A 22,206-nucleotide genomic window follows, 5' to 3' on the forward strand; every position below is an offset into this window, starting at 1 on the left:
GTTGTAGTCCTGAGGAAGAGCGTAGACTCGGAGAAGGAATCTGCGAAGTTTAGAACTGAGTAGCCAAGACTGAGTTCTCTTCCAAGGTCCTCGGATTTCCTTCTACGTTCACGCGTTAAAAGCCCAAGGTGCGGGGCCACTGGTCTGGCCAGCAGTAGAATACGTAGAGCTAACGTGAATGACCTCCACGGAATCATGAACTCAGTTTCTTCTTTACTTTGAGCTGGTGGCACTTGACGATCCTGTAGACATCCCGTGAAGCCTTGATTCGCGCGCTTTACTTGAGGTTTATAATTAAAAGTCAGAGGATTGTAGAACTAGAAGGGAGATTAAAGATCAACTAACCCAATCCGTTTGTCAGAGAAACTAAACGTTCCCCGTATGAGGCGCTGCCTCTGGGTTCCCCAACGCTTCTGCACAGGGATTTTTCTGCGTCCTACCTGGATAAAGCTGACTGCCATTCATCAAGCCGGCACAATAAGACTTCTAAGGTATATCCAGGGTGAAGGTTTTTTTTCCCCCCAAGTTTTATTTAAAAAAAAAAAAAAAGTCTAATAGAATATTCTCATACCTGCACGGTATTTCAGTGCAAAGAGCAAAGAATATTGTCTTCAGAGCTAGATAAACTAGATTTATAATCCCAGTTCTACCGCCCAACCATTTGGAACACCATTTTCCTCCCCTGTAAAATCCCTGGCAGAATTGTTTTAAGGATTAAATGAGGTAAAGCTTCTGCTTCCGCAAATATCAGTTCTCTTTCCTGCTGGTAAATTCTCTTGTGTGCAGCCAGTGTGAACAATGGGAATTAGTTTTTAAGATTAAGATATTCTGGAAAGTATGTTTGAAACTGAGTATGAATGAGTAAAATATAAATCCCCCACATACACTATTGCTTATAAATTGATATAAATAAAATACTGAGAAGGCAGATCAGAAATAAAACTGTGGCTTTATTTCTAACTGTGGTTAAAGCTTGCTTGGGTGGATTCAAGGCTATTCAAAAACCAATCCCATAAGGTGTTTTCCTATTACCAGTGCAAAGCCCTTCCCCACAACTTCTCATTCATGATGAAAATAACATCATGCCAAACAACAAATATCAAATTTTATTTAAGAACTGTGCAAAAGCAAACCAAAAATTTCACCCATGCATTGTGATAATTACATTTATATATCAACTTGACCAGGCTACAGGGTGCCCAGACATTTGGTTAAACATTATTCTGACTGTTTCTGTGAAGGGTGTGTTTGGATGAGATTAATATTTAAATTGGTAGAATGAGTAAAGCAGATTGCTCTCCCTAATGTAGGTGGGCCCCATCCAATCAGTTGAAGGCCTGAATAGAACCAAAAAGCAACCCTCCCCCTAGTATGAGAGAATTCTTCCTGCCTGACAGTCTTTAGCCTGGGACATCAGCTTTTTTTCCCTACTTTCAGGCTCGTATGGAAATATTGATTCTTCCTGGGTCTCCAGCTTGTCAGCCTTCAAACTGGAACTACGCTATTGGTTCCCCTTCGTCTCCAGCTTGCTGACTAACCCTGCGGATCTAGGGACGTGCCAGCCTCCATAATCATGTGAGCCAATTCCTTATAATAAATCTCTTTATACATATAAATATAACAAACATATATTGCCCAGGAGGATCCTAACTATTACAAGCACTAACAGAGAACTTCTGACAGAAAGATCCAGTTTCTATTGGGTAGAACTGTGTACTCCTCTGCAAACTGAGATCAGCCAGTATTTCCACAAAGAGGCCAGATCACATGTGTGCAATGACTTGAAAGTGAGTAGGCTTCTTTCTGCAATCCATGCCAAAAAATGAGGTTCATTATTTTAACCTCACACAGGAGCTACCAACTTCCTATTTGAAATCAATACTCTCACCTAAGAGGCTGTTTGCTACACAAGGTGTCACGTCTTCTAGGATAATGGTCTTATGGGGAAAAAAAGCCTCTACACTGGTGGTTAAAACTGCCACTTTTCTAGCTGGACCTCTCTAAATCCCAGGAGGAAATTCGAAAAGGCCAGGGTAACAGACAGACTCATCCATGGCTGTCTTTCCAAGGCCACGCACAGCTGGGCTGCTGTGTTTGAAACTGTGCCTCCCAGCTCCCTGATTGTGCTCTTGAGGCTTTTCAGGATTATGGCTACCACATTTAAAATCCCTGCACCTGGTTAGCATCAATAGGTAAGTTAGCTTTGAAAACATGTACATTAGCTCTGAATGTCAGGACACTATACTGTAAACAAGCATCAAGGAAACAGAAAAGGATGGCATGTTTTACCCTTCCAGCTTCCCCACCCCATATTCCAGAAGAAAGAAGGAAGAGCATGTGACCCAAAATATGTTTACTTTTAAAAAGCTGGCTTTGGTCTGCACTGAGAGAAGGGAAAAAGCCATTCTGGAGGGGACAAGAGAGAAGTCAGGGACTGGGCACCATAACTTCGTGACTAAAAGGTCAAGTGCAGGATGAGGCAGGGTGAAGTTCCTCTAAATAGCTCCTCGAGTAGAGAATCCCTGTATCTTGATGACACACATTCACCGTCATCACCTACACCTAATCATCACCAAACCTTCATTTGGTTTTCAGGAATTCTTCCAGAGCAATGGGAATTTTAAGTCCCCAGAAGGATGACAGAGTTTAGAACTGAGCCCTGAGTGAAAGGTGGGTTGAATCAAAATCACAAGGTCTAGAACTGGGGAAAGGCGATGGGATGTTTTGGAATCAGGTGTTGGGCCAACAGACTGAAATCCAGGCTAGGGTGCTGGACCATCAGGGGAGCAGGTAATGAGGTACAGCCCTAAAAAGAAGGAACCTTGAGCCCCTGTAGGGCTGGGGCAAGGTCAGTGGGCCAGGGCAGGATCATATCCCCAGGTGGGAAAAGCTCCGGTGCCTGAGGAGGGAGTAAGGAAGGGTCCACGTTCATGGCCACGTCTCCATTCGCATGGCCTTTTTCTTCTGGCTTGTGGCCAGTTGGTGGCTCTGATTTCTGGAGTTCCGAGCAGATGATTAGAGGTGCTGTATTTTTCCCTCCATCATGAAGGCAAGGCTCAAAGAAAGGGCGAAGGGGGCCAGAGAAAGTGTGGGTGAAAGTAAAGATGTGGGATCTGCTGGTCACATTGTAGAAGGAAACAATGCCTGCTTCATAGTCCAGGAAAATCCCCACGCACCGTGGGGGCTCCTTGAGGCGCAAGGTGGTCTGTGGGGATGTGAGAGCTTCATACTCCTGCTCGCTACTCTGGCGGACAAGCCAGTGTCCATTGGCGGGCGTGGCAGTGACCTTCCCCTTCCTGCTCACGGACTCACTACACACTCCCAGGGCCCATTTGGTCTTGTTTCCCACGTCCACCTCCCAGTAGTGACAGCCCACCGTGAAGTACTCAGCGCCCAGGACGCTGACGACAAAGTCAAATCTCTGGGGGCCATCGGGCACAGGCTGCCTTCTGTCTCCAAGCCTCACACATCGCCGGTCCTCAGACAGGATGAGTTTGGGATGTGCTGTGTCCGGGTCCAGGGTCACTGCCACTGCAGAGAGTCACTGACAGGTGAGGCTGGGAAAGGCAAGGTCTTAGGGGATCTTTGGGTAGCTTTGGAGGGAAAGATAATCCCTAGGTCTGTGACCACTGTCATTGGCCTATTTGATCTCATGGTTCCCCCTCCCCTATGTGTTAAGGAGCCAAAGAAAAACTGTCTTCCAGTCTCCTAGATCTGCTGGCAGTGTATTAAGTTGAAAGAGGAAAATGTATTTCATCTGTCTGTGAAGCTGCCTTAATCCTTAGGAAACACTGCCTTTGTCTTCGATGGTCCCAAGGAATCTAATGGATGATGATAAACATAGGCTTTGATGTTAGACCCAGTAGCCAGCTAGGATGTGTGAGTCCCAGCTCTGCCACTTGCTGGTTTTGTGACCTTGGGCTTGTTATTTATCTCCCAACTTCAGTTCCTTCCTCTGTAAAATGGGAGTAGGGGCTCCCATTTGTACAAATGTGTATAAATTTGTACAAATTTGATGAGCTAATATAGGAGATGGTGCCTAGTTCACACAGTGAGTATGTGATGCTTGGTAGTTAAAATCATTGCTTATAATTATCATTTCTAAATGGTAATATAGAGAGAAGGATTCTTCTTTAAAATTGTGGATTACGAGGGTCACAGTGAGTCTCCCCCCTTCCCCATGTACAGAAAATAGGCTCTTCTTGGAGAGTGAACCCGTGAAATCTGTACTCAGTCAGGTGGTGGGAGTGAGCCAGACCGTGAGTGTCAGAAGGGTTTTTGAGCACCTTGGTTGGTGATCTGGTGTTCTCTCAAGTGCCAACTCATCAATTCTATTGTACCTGCCTGAAGGAAGCCATGTGAACAGAAGGAGGATGAGCAGCCAGAAAATTGATAAGCAAAGCAGTGAAAATAACAGGTCTCATTAAAATAACAGCAAAAAACCCTCCCACTACTTAGGAATAAAATGAAAAGAGATGTGCAAATCTTTTAGAATAAAACTATGAAAGCTTTTTGTAGTCTGCACTGTGGGAGCATGGGCCTCACCCATTCTCTTCTCTGAGAATCTCAGTCACCACCCCCCGCAAAAGAAAACTGATTTTTGAAGAAGGACGTGGCAGGTGTGTAGACGGAAATAGGAGCACTGGCTATTGGTCCAATTGTGGAGTAGGAAGGACTTCCCAAACTTGAAAGCATGGAAGAGACTACAAAGGAAAAGATGGATAAACTTGACTACATAAAAACAAAACACTCATGCACCAAAAAAATACCATAAGGAAAGTAAAATGAAAATGAAAAAACTTGGAAAAATAAGTTGTGAAAAATATGAAAAGAACTAGTATACTTTATATAGAAAGAATCCTTACAAATCAAAAAGTAGCCAGGACAGGACAGGAGCAGACAAGTCACAAAGATGATGTACGAATAACCAATAAACTTAAGATAAATCTCAAAAATCATAGAGAACCCATAAGAAGATTAACATGTATATTTATCAGTGTTCTATAAGGGGGGAGACTTTCTAAATCTAAATGTGACCCCAAAAATCACAGATTTTTTAAAATTTGATAAGCAGATAAACAGATTTGATTTTAAAAAGCTCTAAATGACAGTCTGCATTCCACAGGACCAGAGCTATGGGCTCTGACATGTGGATGACCTGACTGGTGTAACTTACCAAAGTGCAGCCTTGCCCTCCTCCAGCCTAAAAGACATAAAGAGGATGCTTGAATTAAAGATAGAAAAACTGAGAACTCCTGGGGCATGTGGGCCAAGTGTGGGAAAAGTGTACCTCACCTGAGTTCGCCGCAGCTCTTTTCAACTCTATACAAGAAGAAAGAAGGGGGTGAGCTATTGCTGGAAATACAGACCCAATGGGAGATCAGGTGGTACGGGAGTTAAAAGAGCATGGGACACTTACTCAGTTCACTCCGGAGTTTCTCTAAAGAATAAAAACAGTTGGACCAATCAAAACAAGGGCTTCTACATGCCCAGAGCGCTGCAGTCCCATCCCAACCACATTCCCACATCGGATCCTCAGTAGCAATACACTGAGCTTCCCCATGATGGGACTTGCAATAGCAGTGCCTCCCAGCCATGGGCCAGGGCTCCCTGGCGACACGGCGGAGGGTCAACCAATTCCTGTGTCCACCAGCATGTCCCAGCAGACCGAGTCAATGACACGTCTTCTGCATATAGGTCATGACAATGTAAACATTTGTAGGATGTTGTGGGAGTAGAATAAAGTATAAGTTCATTTAAAACAATCACCCAATTTCCATGTGATTTCCTTAGGTATGTTTTCTCAATGTAAAATAAAACAGACATGTCGTCCTGTGTCTGAAGATTTTTTTGGTTATGAAGAGGTTCTCATACGTGAAGTGGTGGAGAAACACTGCTCCACATATTCACTTTAATGAGGATCCATATGCTTTGGATCCCTCCTAAGGGAATGTCACGCCTAGGGAATATAAAGGGTCTCCCAGGCGGCTTCACCTATGGGAGGTGAGGGCTTCCTGGTCAGACCTTTCCAGATAACAGTTCTATGGGAAAGAGGAACAGGGAATATCTGAGAAGAGAGAACTTTGAGAGCCAATACATCTCCAACCCCCATGACCTCAAGTGCCCTTGCCGCCCTCTTCTGCTGCAAGAAGTAAAACCGAGACACTCATCCTAAAGCAAAGACATCAGCAGAAGGAGGTTTGTGCCACGGATGAGGCGAGGAACTTACTGAGGGCTTTATGGAGCCTTCCTAAAAAACAGAAAAAGGCACGAGTGAATAGACGGGCCACAGGAAGGCTCATCACTCCATCCCCCCTGGTGGAAAGGGCGATGACCAGCCTGTGGACCCCGAAACCAGTCACATCTCTCAAAGTTTGGACTGGAGAACTTGGTAGTGCTGCTGCCACTTTCCCAGTGACCCGGTTGCCCGGAACTTTGGGTTCTCCTTTCTCGGCCCTCCCTTTCTGTCTGGCTCCTTTTCTGTGGTCCCCGTGAGGGCTTCTGTGTGTTTCTAACTGTGTGCTCATGCGTGTGTGTCTTGCTGCCCTTCAATAACCTCCTGTTGGTAAATAGCTCTGCTGTGAGACTAGCTGAAGGCCTAGCATCAGCTCGTGGACATGGCTCTATTATTCTCGACAGTGACTCCGCTGAAGTCCTGCAGACCGACTGATACATTAGGAGGTCCCAGGTTTGGGGACATAAGCTGTAGACTTCCGGGGAGTACTGTACTTGTGGCTTTTCCAGAAAGGCCATCAGCCCACATTTTCTCCTAGTGCTGGCTCTGCCAGAGAATTAAAGTTATACATCTGAGTCCGCAGCCATGCCCTGTGCTAAGGGCTGGGCATGTGTTAGGCATTGCGCGCTCGGGCGGTGAAACCGAATATGATATGGCCCTTAAGGAACTTATCATTTTTATGATTCCCGTTATTAATAGCCTCCATTTGTTGTGCCCTGTTCTTATAATGAGGTGGGCACCAAATCCCCTCAACAATGTGAGGTGCCTATAATTAGTATCCTCATTTTCTAGAGTGGCGGGCTGAGGCTCAGAGGGACATGGAGATTTGCCCAGGTCATCCAGCTAACAAGTGGCCAGGGAGGCTGGATTCCAGCCTACGTCTGTCTGCCTCCCAGTCAGAGGACGGCCCCGCTACACCACACTATGCCTTCTGCCCTTGGACAGAATAGCCATAGCGTCCCTGAGGTGTGTGCGCCCACACTTTCACCACCTTGGAGGAGAGGAGATGCGGAAATCAGTGCAGATGGAGCCATTTTTGAGCCAGGGACTTGTCTTCCCAGCAAGACCTTCCAAGGGCAGAGCTCCCATTTTTTGGTACCCTGGGTGTGTCTAACTTTTACTCACAGTGGCCCAGGGCAAACAATTAATGAAGATGAAAAATGGGAAGGGAAAGGGGTACCAGGCTTTGTAATAAGAACTTTTTAAGTTGTCTATTTTAATCCTGAAAACAATCAGGTGAAGGGACTTACTGTCCCCATTTTACAGATGGGGAAACCAAAGCTCAGAGCAGTAAAGTGCCTTCTCCAAGACCAGTAAGTGGCAGACGGGTGATCTGAGCCAGGTGTCACTGATCCAGTCACTTTCTGTAGAGTCTGTGATCCTCCCATCATAACACACTGCCTCTCTCAATGCAAAAGTTGTATGGATTTTTGAGATGCTCATACACCCCATATGACCATAATAATACCTTCTTAAATAGTAAGTAGACCTTCTTTTTAAGTGATTGGTGGAAAGGCTGATGAAAGGAGCTCAGGACAATCCAGACCTATGAATGTTGACCAAGGGCATCCCCTCACCATGGCCGTCCTATAGCCCCTTGATACGCGAAAGTAAATTCCAATAATATTAGTGGAAGATGTATGTGTGTGTGTGCATGTGTGTGTTTGTGGGTGTAATGTATGTATGATAGTCTGTCGGCATTCATGTAGAAGTAGAAAGAATATGTTCTTTGTTATTTGTTCCCTACTCTTTATTCTATACATATAATTACCTTTTTCTTTTGCGTGGTCTGAGAGAAGATTTTCTAGAGGAAGAAAAGTAAATGAGATTCTGTGCCATTACTTTGAGGGTCCCCAACTCCTACTGAGTTAACCTGCTCTTAAACCTCCCTATCTCCACCTCCCTGACCCAGACCCTCACCATCTCTCATCTGGATGACAGAAATGGTGCCCCCCACATCCTGTCTTCTTCCCTCTGGTCCCGTCTCAACACCGCCGCCAGAAGAGCTTCTTGAAGCACAATTCTGGTCAGGATTGCCCTGTTCACTGCTTTACCACTGCTCCGAGAAGAAAAACCGAAACCCTTCACATGATCTACAAGGCCTCCCCTGGCCTGACCCCTGCTAAGTCCACAACCTCATCCCCTGTCACCTTTCCCCTCACTTCTGCACTGTGTGTCTTTCACATATTGTTCTTTCTGCTGTGGAAGGTTTTCTGTTCCCTCTTCCTCCAAGCCTGCCTGTCTTCCAGATCAAACATCACTTCTTGTGGGGCTCCGCTCCTGTCCCTCAAGTTTGGTCGGTTGGTTCCTCCTGGTTCTGGTCTTTACGGCCCTTAGAACTTCCTCTCGTGGCGTTTGTGCACATTTATTTGTGTAATTACTTCACTTAGGTATGCTTCCCTGACTGGACTGAAAGCTCCAACAAGGCACAGACTGTGTCTGCTTTTACTCGCCATTGTGACCCCAGAGTCTAGTATAATCTGGGGCACTTAGTAGACAATTACTAGTTGTTTGTTGAATGAATAAAAGCTCCCCCCCCATGTTAGATCCACACGACTCCCACAGAATAGGATCAAGCAGTGAGTTCACATACAAAAATCACCGAACATACTGGAAAGCAAGCTCTGACAAGAGTCTGCAAAAACTGGAAAAGACAGGTATAGATGCCCCACCACCCCTGCCAGCAAGGGCAGCAGATAGTGGGATTTTCAGGTATACAATTTAGATTAGCGGGCCCTGGGAGCACAAAACGAACAAAACACAATAACATCCCCACCCAGCTCAGGACACTTACCTACCTCCATCACCTGTTCATAGAGAAGCTTCTCTAGAAGACAGAGAGAGATATGGCAGCTCAGTTTAAGGAAGCGTTTTTCCTAATAGGCAGGTTTGTCCAAAGATGGCCCAAGCTGCCTGAATAGGACTTTGCTCCTTGTCACCGTGGGTGTGCAACTGTTTGAAAGGATTAGAGGGTCTTCAAACCATCAGATAGGGGAAGGAGTATTGGATTCTGTGACTTTCAGGGTCATTTGCAACCCGGTGATCCTGTGAAATTCAACCGTATTCATGGGGTTTCATCTCATGGATAGAATTGCGTTTCTTAATTAACTAGAAGGCTGGCATGATCAGTTATTTTTTAATTTATCAAAAGAGAAGGATTCACAGCTCTACCCAGGGGTTTTCTGCAGTTTCTCTGACCCTCTCTGCATTGGGAGTCCCCACGCATGGCTCTACCAGTTCTCTCTCAACCATTTTGCAGGGTCTCCAACCTATGGATAATTCATGTCCACGTCTACTTCCCCCGGCCATTTCCTAGAGAAGCCTGTCCCACTTCTGGCCAGCTGGGGCTCCCTTACCACTTAGTTACCTTTTGATCTTCTTTGCTTCCAGATGAGGTATATGCCCACCATGATGATAATCCCCAGGACAGGCAGGATCACAGCAAGAGCCACTGCTGAGGAGGAGATCCTCCCTGGAGACGGGGCTAAAACAGAAACCACCAATGGCCACCCTCAAAGAGACATTAGATAGCTTCTCCCATGCCAAGGACCCTGTTTTAGATGGCAGATGGCTCAAGCACATCCCAATCGTCTCTATCGGGTCTAGGGAGAGACCTCCAGACAAGACTGGTGAGGGTCTTTGCTTCTCTCAGTCACTCCAACCCTGGATGACCCAGGGATGACTTTAAAGTGAGATGTTCATTTCTTAGGAGTGGTTTTGATGGTCCTGCCTGAAGACAATGGGTTAAACTCCACTTTTGAACCACAACCTTGTCCTGCCCTATATGGAGCCGTTATCTGGGGACTTTGGAGGATAGGAGGGGCTTCCTCAGGGATCATCTCTTGTCTTCTCGTGAGCACCCACCTGTCTCCCCATCAAGTCCTCACCCTGCTGTGAAACAAGTCAGTGAGTGACATCTTGGCCCTGAGCCCTACCAGCAGCCGCAGAACAATTTCTGTGGTGCTATAGCAGCAGACCTAAAGCCTGAGCAAGAAGAAAGAAGAAAGGAAAGAAGAAGAAAAAAAAAAAGAGCAGAAGAAGCTCTGTGACCAGTGGGAAGAGTCTCAGCTGGATGCGAGACTTCACTCAACAGTGTGTGACCCTGGGCAAGAGACTGAGCTTCCCCAAGCCTGGTTGACCATCTATAAAATAGAGATGATATAATCCCTGTCCCGTTGGGTTGTTGGGAGATTTAAAGAGGTCGAGCAAGTAAAGCACTTAGCACTTAGTGAGAGAGCAGTGGCTGTAGTAAGGGAAGGGAGAGGGACAGAGAGAGAAAAAAGAAGGGATTCACAGAAGTCATGACCCCGTCTCATCTGGGACCCCAGGCCACAGTCTGTCTTTCTTGGCTCCAAAACCACTCTGTTCTGCCCCATGGCTCCGAGTTTCAAGGGTCTTTAAAAGATTCATACCCCTTGAACCTCTTAATTCTAATTCCAGAAAGGCATTCTAAGAAAATAATCAGTATCACTTCCCAAAATATGTGCAAAGATGTTCACTGCACCATTTGTCATAATAGGAGGAAAAATGGGAAACCATCCAGATGTCCAGAAATAGGGCTTTGATTAATTTTACTATGCTATAACCACACAACGAAGTACTGTGTAGCCCTTAAAAATCATGTTGCAGAAAACTACTTAAGGGCATGGGCAGAAAATGCCCATGACGTTGTAACTGAAGGGAAAAAGACCCAGCAGAATACATATATGCAAACACATGCACACTCAGAGATACAGACATACCAGAATGTCTTGAAAGAAATGCCCCAAAAGGTTAGCAGCAGTTCTAATTTATGACATAATAGGCCATTTTTGGTTTCTTTAAAATGTTCATCCTTTTTTCAAGTTTTCTACCACAAACATTTTTACTTTTAGAATTTAAAAAATATGAAAATTCTTTATAAAGTTTCCATTAAGGTACAAGTTTTTTCCAGGGGCTTTAAGCCCGTTTACTGCCCTGGCTTTTACCTGCTATGAGCATGGCTGTGGTCTTCTCTTGGCCAAGGGCCAAATTGTGGATGGTGCAGGACACATTCCCCAGCGTGCTGTCCCTGACTCTGCTGGACACCGCTATCCGGAAGAGCCCAGCTTCCAGGACATGGGCATCCGACAAGGGTCGAAGCACCCTGCCTTGAGGGTCTCTCCACTCGGCCAAAGGCTGTGGAAACCATCCCACCGACCTGCACACCAGCTGGATCCATCCAGCGTCGTAGCCCTTCACGTGGATGTAAGGGTCGGAGCCTAGAACTGGAGCGGGACAGGGAGCAGAGACGCCTGGCAGTGGGGGCGTGGTCCCCGCCAGAGCCCTGTCCCCTTCCCGCAGCCTCCCCAGGGTGGCGGGTCTGTTCATGGCACTTGCGTGCCCTGCCCTCTCCCCACCCCCATGCTCCTCCCAACCTGGTGAGAGAGTCTCTGGCTTCATCCTCACACCTTCACAAATCCGCCTCTAGGGTAACTGCATCCCACGATTCAGGTCTTGGGGGCACCTCGGTCCCCCCTTTGAAAATGACTAACCTGCCACCTGCAGGGTCACGGTGCCGTTTCGAGTCAGGTTTCCAATCTGGACCTCGCATTGGTACAGCCCTCGGTCCTCCAGCCGGACGTGGCGGATCTCCAGGGACACGCTCCCCTCTCGGGGGTCCCTCAGCAGCGCCGTCCGCCCCATGTATTCTGGCATCACGCCTTCCTCCCGGTCTTTGCCGTCCCGGAACACGTGCACGACCTGGGAGCGGTCCGGGCTCGGGGACCGCAGCCACGTCACCACGGCGGGCACGGTGACCGGCCACAGGGCGAGTGGGCAGAGCAGCTGGGCTGTGCCCCCTAGTGGGGCCAGGTGGTAGTCGTCGGCATCCCCTGTGCGGTGTGGACAGAAAAGGGACAAGGGCGTCTGGGAGGGACAGGAGAACAGGAGCTGGGCGGGGGATGAAAGGGATGTCTTGGCGAAGGGCAGGGCCTGGGGAGGGCATTGGAAAGGACTGGGGGGGGGGGTGGAGAACAGAATGCGGGAACAAATAAGGCCCCTTTGTTCTTGGGACTCCTCCAGCAGACTTCCCAGGCAGGGAAAGAGGTTCACCAACTCCTACCTGACAAGGGCATTGGCAGCCGGAGGAACACGAGTGCCACGAGGCAGCCAGAGAGCCAGGAGCCAGAGGAACTTGCCATCTCTGTCCGAACTATGCAAGGACAGAGGCAAGGAGACACCAGAAAGGGCTGGTGAGCTTGATGTGGGCGTGGGGACAATGTAAGGAGGTGGGGTGCAGATGCAGGCTGCTCAGCAAGTGCTCTGCAATCACACAGCCCAGGGTTGGAATCCCAGCTCTGCTACTTACCTCCGTGTCAACTTATAACAACTTCTCTGGGTAACCTTGTGACTGAGACTCTGTTTCTCTGTCTTTAAAATGAGTATAATGACTGTGCCTCCTGGCAGGATTATTGTGAGGATTGAAGGAGGGAAGTTCTCAACGTGGAGGCTGGTGTCAGGGGTGTCTATAAATGCCATGAGTGAGGACCATGGTGACACGGAGGGTGAGGCACTGAGTGTGATTTGGAAGGCTTAGGGAGGAGTTTGGAAGAACGAGAACTTGCACCCAGTACTAAACAAGTGCACACCAGAATACTGGCTTCTTTTAGCATTTAGTGTCCCAAGCCAGACTTGGAAAGGGCCTGTTGCTAGCCCATCTTCCACCCACAGTGGATTCAAGTCTTGGCTCCACTCACGTACTAGCTCCGTGGCCCTGGGAACATTGCTTAATATCTGTGGGCCTCCAGTGCTTCATCTATAAAGGTGCAACCTTTTTCCCAGGTTCAAGGAGACAATGCATGGAAAGCTCTTGCCACAAATGCCTCGCTGAACAAGCGCTCAGTAAATGTGCTGTAGTCGGTCTTACTAAATCACCGGGTGCATGAACCACAAGCACACCCCAGAGGATTGCCTCCTAGAAAATTCTCTCCCCACCTACTTGCTACTGCCAGAAATCCCTTTAGTAGGAAACAATCTTTCAGGACACCTGGATGGCTCAGTAGGTTAAGCATCCGCCTTTGGCTCAGGTCATGATCCCAGGGTCCTAGGATCGAGTCCCGCATTGGGCTCCCTGCTCAGAGGGAAGCCTGCTTCTCCTTCTGCCTGCCGCTCCCCCTGCTTGTGTTCCCTCTCTCGCTGTGTCTCTCTTTGTCAAATAAATAAAATCTTAAAAAAAAAAAAAAAAAGGAAACAAATCTTCCATGCCACAACTGGGGATGAAGTTTAAATGTAAAAACATTGGAGGAAGTGGGGCAGCTGGGTGGCACAGTCGGTTAAGCATCAGACTCTTGGTTTCAGCTCAGGTCATGATCTCAGGGTTGTGAGATCGAGCCCCTCCCTGGGCCCCTCACTGGGCATGGAGCCTGCTTGAGATTCTCTGTCTCCCTCTTCCTCTCCCTCTGTCTGTCCCCCTAGCCCCAGTCGTGCTCTTGCTCTCTAAAAAAACAAATAAACAAAAAACTCCCGGAAGAGATAATGTCTCTTGAATTCTCCCCAAGATTTCAAATCCTTTTCAAAGAGGACGGTTTTTGTAGAGGTCATCAGGCTAGGCCCCCGAAGGTCTTGGAATAGGCAAAACGGGACTTGGAGGGGTGGGGCCGTCAAAGGGAGGTTGGGAAATTGAAAATGGACTTAAGCTTTGAACAAATTTCCAGTTCTGTTTCTTTCATGGCAAACAGCACACTGCTTTAGGGTTTTTTTTGTTTTGCTTTTGTTTTTCAATCATGATGCATGTAACCTCCATCTCTAATCCCCTAGGGTTGCAATTGGCAACATGGCACCAGGGCACAGTGTGATTAGGATTACAGTTAGGACTTTTTTTTTCCTCTATCCCACCCATTTTTCCACAGGTTATCAGCTACTCGAAAATTGAACAAGAGAAGTTAGGTAAAGGAGAAAATCTCTCTGCCTTATCAATTATCATCCAAGGTGGGGCATCTGGGTGGCTGAGTCGGTTAAGCGTCTGCCTTCGGCTCAGGTCATGATCCCAGGGTTCTGGGATCGAGCCCCACATCAGGCTCCCTCCTCGGTGAGGAGCCTGCTTCTCCCTCTCCTCCCCCACTCGTGCTCTCTGTCTCAATCTCTGTCTCTCTCTCAAATAAGTAATTGAAATCTTTAAAAAAAAAATTATCATCCAAGGTGGAAATAAGCAGGGCCTGGGATCCCCGGGAGTTACCCCAATCCCTAAAACCCTCAAATAGAAGGTACTTTTGTAATACCCCTTGGATAGACATGCCCAGAGTGACACAGAGCTCCACGCTGAACCAGGGCTGCTTGAAGTCAAGTAAGAGGAGACCCCCCACAGCCCCATCTTCTGAGATTCAGATAGATTATTAAGTGAGTAAGAGGATGGGCTCTAGAGTCAGCTTGGGTTCCAGCCCTGGCTCTGCCATTACCTGGCTGTGTGACCTTAGACAGGTTAGTTAGTTAGTTTTTCCAAGTCTCCTCTCAATTTACACATGAAAGGAAGCTAATAATAGTACCTATCTCATAGCTAAGGCTATAGTAAGGATTCACAGAAAATACATGTGAAATCATTTGCACCAGATTCTAAAAATAAAAAAGCAAATGAAGTCCTTCCAGCATACTGTTCACTCTGTAAGAGGGCAGCTGAGGTGGCTTGAGGAGGGGAGTCTCCCTGAAACACATTACCAAGTTACTGATGAACAGAAAGCAGCTGTGGGAGCAGACTAACCCCGGGGAGGATGACATCAGAAGTAGGACATTCACACTCTAGTCAAAAAGAGAAATACAAATTAAGACCACAGTTAGATATGTTTTGTCTTCCTTTAAATTATCTAATATTTTTTTTAAAATCCCCAGAATTATCACACATGTGGGCAAACCAACTCTCTTGTTCATTGCAAAACAACTGTCACAAGGATAATTTAGCCATAAGTATCAAACGATGTGTAAATATGCAAAATTTTAACCCAGTAATTTCACTTCCAGCAAAGAATCCTATAGGAATCAGTAAGGATGTGCATAAGGATTTACTGGTGAGGATGCTCATCACAAAGTTATTTTCGAAAAGGAAAAACTGAAAGAAACCCAAAAGTCCTTTAAAATGAATAGTGACCTATTTATGATACATTCTTGCTATGAAATACTATGCAGCATCTCATAATCATGCCATAGAACAATCTTTAATAGCACCAGGAAATTTTTACTATAATCCAAACCAATAACTTTAAATGCAATACGCATAGTATGATACCATTTAGGAGAAGGTGCTTAGGAAAAAAAGGCAAGAATGTAGATACTAAAAAATGACTGCTTCTGGGGGGTGGCAGTGAGGATTAAAGGTGACCTTATTTCCTCTATATTTTCCAAATTTTCTACCTTGAATACCTATAACTTTGATGATCAGAAAACAAACACAGTGAATATTAAAAGACAGAGGAGGAAGATGACCAGGAAGCAAGGAGAAGGAGGAGAAACAGAGTAAACTTTGAGCAAAGGCACAGACAGCCCAGGAAGGCAAAGAAGCCCAGCTGGAAGTGCCCCCCCTACCCCCCGGGGTCCACAGCCAGAAGCTGTAGCCGTAGCTGCTCAGCCGGCCCTATTCTCAGAGCTTGGAATGGAAAATTAACAAGTTCTCAGTTAACATATATCGATATTATAATAATCAACATTATATTAATGTAGGATTGAATTAACACTAAATCATAAATATGTTTTTGAATTGCTAATATTGTTCTATATTAACAGTAGCTCCCATTTCCTATACCTATAGGTACTCTACATATATTGTCTTTGGTATTGACAATAACCCTGAAAAGTAGAAATTACTTTCCTCATTTTACACTTGGAGTAAGAAAGGCAATCATGCACACACCAGGGTATTATGCAAGCAAACTGACAGGATCCTTTCTGGAAGTAAGTAGAATGTAAAACATGGATAAATAGATGAAAGAATGAATGAAGGCATACACCTGTAGCATGAGATACAAAATGGGCAAGAGACTTCCTCACTTTTCAGAGTGATTATCATGGAATTCCTTTATGAAGAAAGTCCTCGTAATAATATAAAATATGATTTCACTTCCTAAAGTTCAATATACATACACAATTTAAGGACCATTGATATCTTAACAACATGGAGTGTTTTGGCCAATGAATATGGTTTATCTCCCCACTTATTCACGTCTTCTTTCATTTCTCTCAGCAGTATTTTATAGTTCTCAGTGTATAAATCTTACATATCTTTTGTCAGCTTCATTCCTAAATATTTAATATTTGATGCTATTGTAAATGGTATTGTTATTAATTTTAATTTCTGATTTTTCATTACGAGCATATAAAAACATGGTTGATTTTTGTGTATTGGTTTTGTATCCATGATCTTGCTAAATTCACTTGTTAGTTCTAGGAGTTTTTCTGTAGCTTCCATAGGATTTTCTACATAGGTGATCACATCATCTGTGAATAAAGAAAGTCTTACTTCTTCCTCCATAATCTGGAGGTCTTTTATTTCCTTATCTTGCCTTATTGCATGGTTCCTTGCTTTGTTCCTGATACTAACAGAAAACATTCCTTCTTCACCATTGGGTGTAATATAAGCTTTTCATAGATGCCCTGTATCAAGTCAAGCAAATTCCCTTCCATTCCTAGTTTACTGAGAGTTTTTATCAGGAATGGATGTTAAATTTTGTCAGATGACATTTTTGTATCTATTGTGATGATCAGATAACTTTTAATTTTTAGTTTGTTTCATATAGTAAATACATTGGTTGATTTTTAAATATTAACCAACCTTATATTCTGGGGATAAACCCCAGTCAATCATGATGTAGTATCCTTTTTCTATATCTTTGGGTAAAATTTTTTAAAATGCTAAGAATTTTCGCCTCTATGTCCATGAAAGATAAGGTCAGTATCTCTCTTGTAATACCTTTTTCTGATTTTGGTAATTAAGAGTAATGCTGTTGACATAGAATAAGATGAGAAGTATTCTCTCCTCTTCAATTTTCTAAGAGTTTATGCAGCACTGATATTATTTCTTCCTCAAATGTTTGATGGAAATCACCCCTGAAGCCATCTGAGCCTGGAGTTTTTTTTATGAGAAGGTTTGTAACTACACATTCAATGTCTTTAAAATAAACATAGGGTAACTCAGATTATCCACTCCTTCTTGAGAGAGTTTGGTAGTTTGGGTCTTTCAAGAATTTGCTTCATCTGGGGCACCTGGGTGGCTCAGTCATTAAGCGTCTGCCTTCGGCTCAGGTCATGATTCCAGGGTCCTGGAATCAAGCCCCGCATCCGGCTCCCTGCTCCGCGGGAAGCCTGCTTCTCCTTCTCCCACTCCCCCTGCTTGTGTTCCCTCTCTTGCTCTCTGTCAAATAAATAAATAAAATCTTAAAAAAAAATTTTGCTTCATTAATTAACTAATGTAGTGATGTCACCTCTCATTCCTGACATTGGCCATTTGTGTCTCTTTTTTCTTGATTAGTCTGGCTAGAGCTTTATCATTTTTATTGATCTTCTCAAAGAACCAGCTCTTGATTTCATTGATTTTCTCTAATGTTTTTCTGGTTTCTACTATATCAGTTTCTGCTCAGATTGTTATTACTTCCTTTGTTCTGCTTCCTTTGGGTTTATCTTTTTCTTGTTGCTTAGGTCATTGATTTGAGATCTTTTCTAATATATTCATGTAGTACTATAAATTTCTCCCTAGCTCTTGCTTTAGTGACATCCCACAAATTTTGATATATGGTGGTTTTTATTTTCATTATGTTCAAAATACTTTCTAATTTCCCTTTTGATTTCTTCTTTGACCTATGGGTTATTCACAAGTGTGTTATCTAGTTTCTAAATATTTGGGAACTTTCAAGATGCCTTTCTATTATTAATTTCTTGTTCTTAGGGATTATTTATTTGAGAGAGAGAGAGAGCACACACATGCCAAGAAAGGTGAGCGGGGGCGGGGGTGGGGAGAGAATCTTCAAGCAGACTTCCTACTGAGCACGGAGCCAGACCCAGGGCTCAATCCCACAACCCATGAGATCATGACCTGAGTTGAAACCAAGAGTTGAGCGCTTAACCAGCTGAGCAATCCAGGTGCCCCTCTGTTATTAATTTCGAATTTAATTCCATCATGGGCAAAAAACATACATTGTATGATTTGAATCCTTTTAAACTTACTGACTTGTTTCATGTGTGAGCATATGGTCTATTTTGGTAAATGTTTCACATGTCTTTTTTAAAAATGTGTATTCTGTTGTTGGGTAGAATGTGACTAGTGTGATGTAAGATCTTAGCTTTTTTATTAAAGATGTGAATTTCATTCATAATCTCATCTGAAAAGAGCATTTCAGCCATTTAAAAAAAGTTTGGCGGGGGGAGCCTGGGTGGCTCATGCTGTTAAGCATCTGGCTTCAGCTCAGGTCATGATTTTGGGGTCCTGGGATCGAACCCCACACAGGGCTCCCTGCTCAGTGGGGAGTCTGCTTCTCTCTCTGCCTCTGCCTGCCACTCCCCCTGCTTGTACTCTCTCTCTCAAATAAATAAATAAAATATATTTTTTTAAGATTTTATTTATTTATTTGACAGAGAGAGAGAGAGATCACAAGTAGGCAGACAGGCAAGCAGGGGGAGAGGGAGAAGCAGGCTCCCTGCTGAGCACAGAGCCCGATGTGGGGCTCGATCCCAGGACCCTGGGATCATGACCTGAGCTGAAGGCAGATGCTTAACCATCTGAGCCACCCAGGCGTCCCAATAAATAAAATATTTTTTAAGAAAGTTTTTATTAAACAAAATGCATTGCTTTCTCTATCCTACTTATTGTAGAAAATCTGGAAATTACCCCAAAAAATGGCTAAAAATGTTTAAATCATTTGTAATCCCTCCACCCAGAGACATGTTTCTTCAAATATTTTTTCGGTGCATGTGTATAACTTTTTTTAAAAATTGGACCACACTGTATGTACTGTTGACATCTGACATTTTCCCTAAGCACTACATTATGTACATTTTCCCATACCATCAAATATTCTTTTAATGACTTAAGTGTTCCATCATGGATATCAGAGAGGTTTTTTTTTTTTTTAAAGATTTTATTTATTTATTTGAGAGAGAATGAGATAGAGAGAGCATGAGAGGGGGGAGGGTCAGAGGGAGAAGCAGACTCCCTGCCGAGCAGGGAGCCCGATGCGGGACTCTATCCCGGGACTCCAGGATCATGACCTGAGCCAAAGGCAGTCACTTAACCAACTGAGCCACCCAGGCGCCCCTATCAGAGTTTTTAAAATAATTTTATACTGTAGGATATCTAGGTTTTCTGACACATTGATATTATAAGCATTGCTACAATTGGTAATGCATTGAGGGCCAGAGTTAGAAGTCTTAGCCCTAATCTTGGTTTAGTCCCTAACTAACTATTGACTCTGTAACTTTAAGCAAGCCCCTTAAACTCTTAGGCTTTGAGTTTCCCATCTTTAAAATAGAGAGACTTTTGGGCGCCTGGGTGGCTCAGTTGGTTAAGCGACTGCCTTTGGCTCAGGTCATGATCCTGGAGTCACAGGATCGAGTCCCGCATCGGGCTCCCTGCTCGGCAGGGAGTCTGCTTCTCCCTCTGACCCTCCTCCCTCTCATGCTCTCTGTCTCTCATTCTCTCTCTCTCAAATAAATAAAATCTTTAAAAAATAAAATAAAATAGAGAGACTTTTAATGTACGCTGCCAAATTGCCTTCTAGAAAGGTCAGATCAATTTATCAAAGTTAGGAAATTGCTTATTTCTCACAACCTTGCTGTCACAGGGTTTTATGTTTTTAAAAAATCTTTGTCATTTTAATGATAACAAAATGGCATCTCTTTTAAAAGAATTAATGGTGTTTTATTTTAATTTATATTTTTTTGATTACTTATTTGTTATTTGGACTTTGTCAATTACTTGTCTAAATACTTTGTCCATTTTTTAATGTGGGCATTTGTCTCTTTAATGGTTTGCAAAATTTTGCATACAGGAACAATTTTTTTCTACTACACATGTTGGAAACATTTTGTCCCCAGGCACTCATTTACTTTTAGGTTTTAAAGAGTTTAATTTCAAAACTTTTAACACACAATGGAAGTTCCCTTGACAACATCAAGCAGGCTAAGAAGACCCTCAAAATCTACAAATGATCCGTCTAAATGCACACAGCACAGGACCTGGCTAATAATAAGGGCTAAATAGATGATACCTGTAATAATTAATAATGATAACAATAATACTTCAATGAGAGTCTTTTGTCAAAACCTATCCAGCCCCCTTGTCATTCATCCTTTTGGGCTCATTGCCCCTTCCCCCATTCCGTCCTCTAAAATGTGAGTGACGAGAAAGGGGATAGTTTCTCCAACGAACTTGAGGATCTTGAGAAAGCTGAAGGACTAAAAAGAATGAAGAGAAGAGAGGGGGAGAAGGACTCACCACCTTTGGAATCGAGGGCCCTTTGTCCCTCACCAGCAGAGCTGGACTCTTCAAGCTGGGAACGTTCCCTCCATCCATTCAGGGAGATGAGGCATCAGGCAGGAAAATCAGGAAGGCTACGGAGGTGAGCCTGGCAAGAGTTTACCTTTTTACTGGAAGCCCGAAGAAGCCCGAAGCCGGGGGCTCCCCCTGTCCCACACACTTCCCTCTAACTGTCTCCTCCTACACACCAACAAGCCACACCCTGCCTGTCTGCTCCTGATAAAGGAACAGAGCAAAGAGGAGTCTCCCTAAAAGCAAGGGAACCCCCCAGTGCTACCCGGTGTAAGGGACCTTTGCCTCTCAGCCCCCTTTCCCTCCCAAGCTAGCTGCGTAGTGGTTCCCTTCAATATGTTTCGATCCTATCACACTCTTTCTGATAAGCTTGCTCCCCTTTACTTTCCATATTAGAGTAAAATTGAAGTTTGGTTTCAAAGACACCCAACAATTAGCTACCTTCTTTAACTCACTACTTTTATCTCCAGCTGCACCCTGACGTGTGCTTTCTGACAAACGGACTTGCTTACTGTCTTCCAACATGTGATAAACCCTTTCCTGCCTGTCCTGCTTTCATAATATCCATAACTCTATATTCATAATATCCATAATTGTATCCTTAACAACGCATTATGTATTTTTGAACTTTATACAAATGGAGCACATTGTACATAATTCTCTGTGATTTCCTTTTTTCACTCAACCTTAGTTTCTGGGTCTAGCAGACACCTGTGGTGGCCCACACCATATGCCCTCAGCATCTCCCCAACCCTTGCCCGATTCTGGGGTAGCTGAAACTTGCAGGCAAGCTGCCAGCAAGCCACCTCAAAAGCCACAGTGTCTCTTTGCTTATCTGAATCTATGAAGGCTGGGAAGCAGCCCAGGAGTTTAGGAACCTGAATAGCCCAGGGGACCAACTGGGCAGTGACAGGCGTCAGTGGAAAATGCTCCAGCCTCACACCTTTGGAGGGACAGTTCTGAGCTGTACTCTACACAATACCTCAGAGAGTTCCCAGAGGGAATGAGCTCAGTAACCCACAGACATCAGTAGTTCAATGATGCACATTTTAGTGCTTTTTCTTCCTTTTCTTCTCACTCACCATTTCTGATTCCTGGGATCACCTCTTAAGTAAGCACTTGCACTGAAGGACTCAGTTCACACTCTGCTTTTTGTTGGAGTACAGATTAAGATATTGAAATTCATCCAGATGGATTCACAGAGCTCTGGTACATTCATTCCTTACTGTGTGGTAGACACTGTATGAATATACCAACATTTCGTCCATTCCCTCATTGATAAAAATGTGGCTTTTACAAACAGTGCTGCTAGGAACATTCTTTCCTGGTTCACGTGTGCAAGAGTTTCTTTAGGACAGCCATGTGTGGGGTCTCTGGGGTCCATGAACTCCGGGAGCCCCTGAGATCCTTTCATGAGGTCGCCCAGTATTCTTATGTCCATAATAATACTAGGCTGTTGTTTATTTTTTCACTGTGTTGACATTTCATC

The 22,206-nt window shown here is 44.6% G+C and overlaps 1 protein-coding gene and 1 long non-coding RNA gene across 2 annotated transcripts in view; one reads left to right on the forward strand and one right to left on the reverse strand.

Annotated features, from left to right (window-relative positions):
* The window catches only part of LOC118019537, a 53,489-nt gene extending 43,828 nt beyond the window's left edge, over positions 1–9,661 (forward strand). The window contains exons 2-3 of the long non-coding RNA XR_004681688.1: positions 1,438–1,575; positions 9,626–9,661. This is a non-coding gene — a long non-coding RNA (uncharacterized LOC118019537). The remainder of the gene's footprint in view (positions 1–1,437; positions 1,576–9,625) is intronic.
* On the reverse strand, positions 1,544–21,090 carry ERMAP (erythroblast membrane associated protein (Scianna blood group)). The gene is made up of 11 exons (XM_035018828.1): positions 20,664–21,090; positions 12,310–12,407; positions 11,749–12,088; positions 9,603–9,719; positions 9,030–9,062; positions 8,007–8,039; positions 6,230–6,250; positions 5,420–5,440; positions 5,296–5,322; positions 5,177–5,203; positions 1,544–3,531 (listed from the first exon to the last, which is right to left on the reverse strand). Exons 2-11 carry the CDS (start codon positions 12,394–12,396, stop codon positions 2,807–2,809), a joined length of 1,431 nt encoding a protein of 476 aa, XP_034874719.1. The 5' UTR covers positions 12,397–12,407; positions 20,664–21,090; the 3' UTR covers positions 1,544–2,806.
* Between the last annotated feature and the right edge of the window lie 1,116 nt (positions 21,091–22,206).

This window comes from Mirounga leonina, unplaced genomic scaffold (genome assembly GCF_011800145.1).
Source record: "Mirounga leonina isolate KUSES-001 unplaced genomic scaffold, KU_Mleo_1.0 Mir_173, whole genome shotgun sequence".
In the NCBI taxonomy this organism is placed as follows: domain Eukaryota; kingdom Metazoa; phylum Chordata; class Mammalia; order Carnivora; family Phocidae; genus Mirounga; species Mirounga leonina.

Excerpts from the sequence above, each read along its gene's own strand:
- ERMAP (XM_035018828.1), bottom strand. The coding sequence starts at position 12,396 with ATGGCAAGTTCCTCTGGCTCCTGGCTCTCTGGCTGCCTCGTGGCACTC. Across the intron at positions 6,251-8,006 it reads AGACCACGCAAAAGAAAAAG|GAAGGCTCCATAAAGCCCTC; the intron begins GTAATTATATGT and ends TCTGTTTTTTAG. Across the intron at positions 3,532-5,176 it reads GAGGGCAAGGCTGCACTTTG|TGGCAGTGACCCTGGACCCG; the intron begins GTAAGTTACACC and ends GACTCTCTGCAG.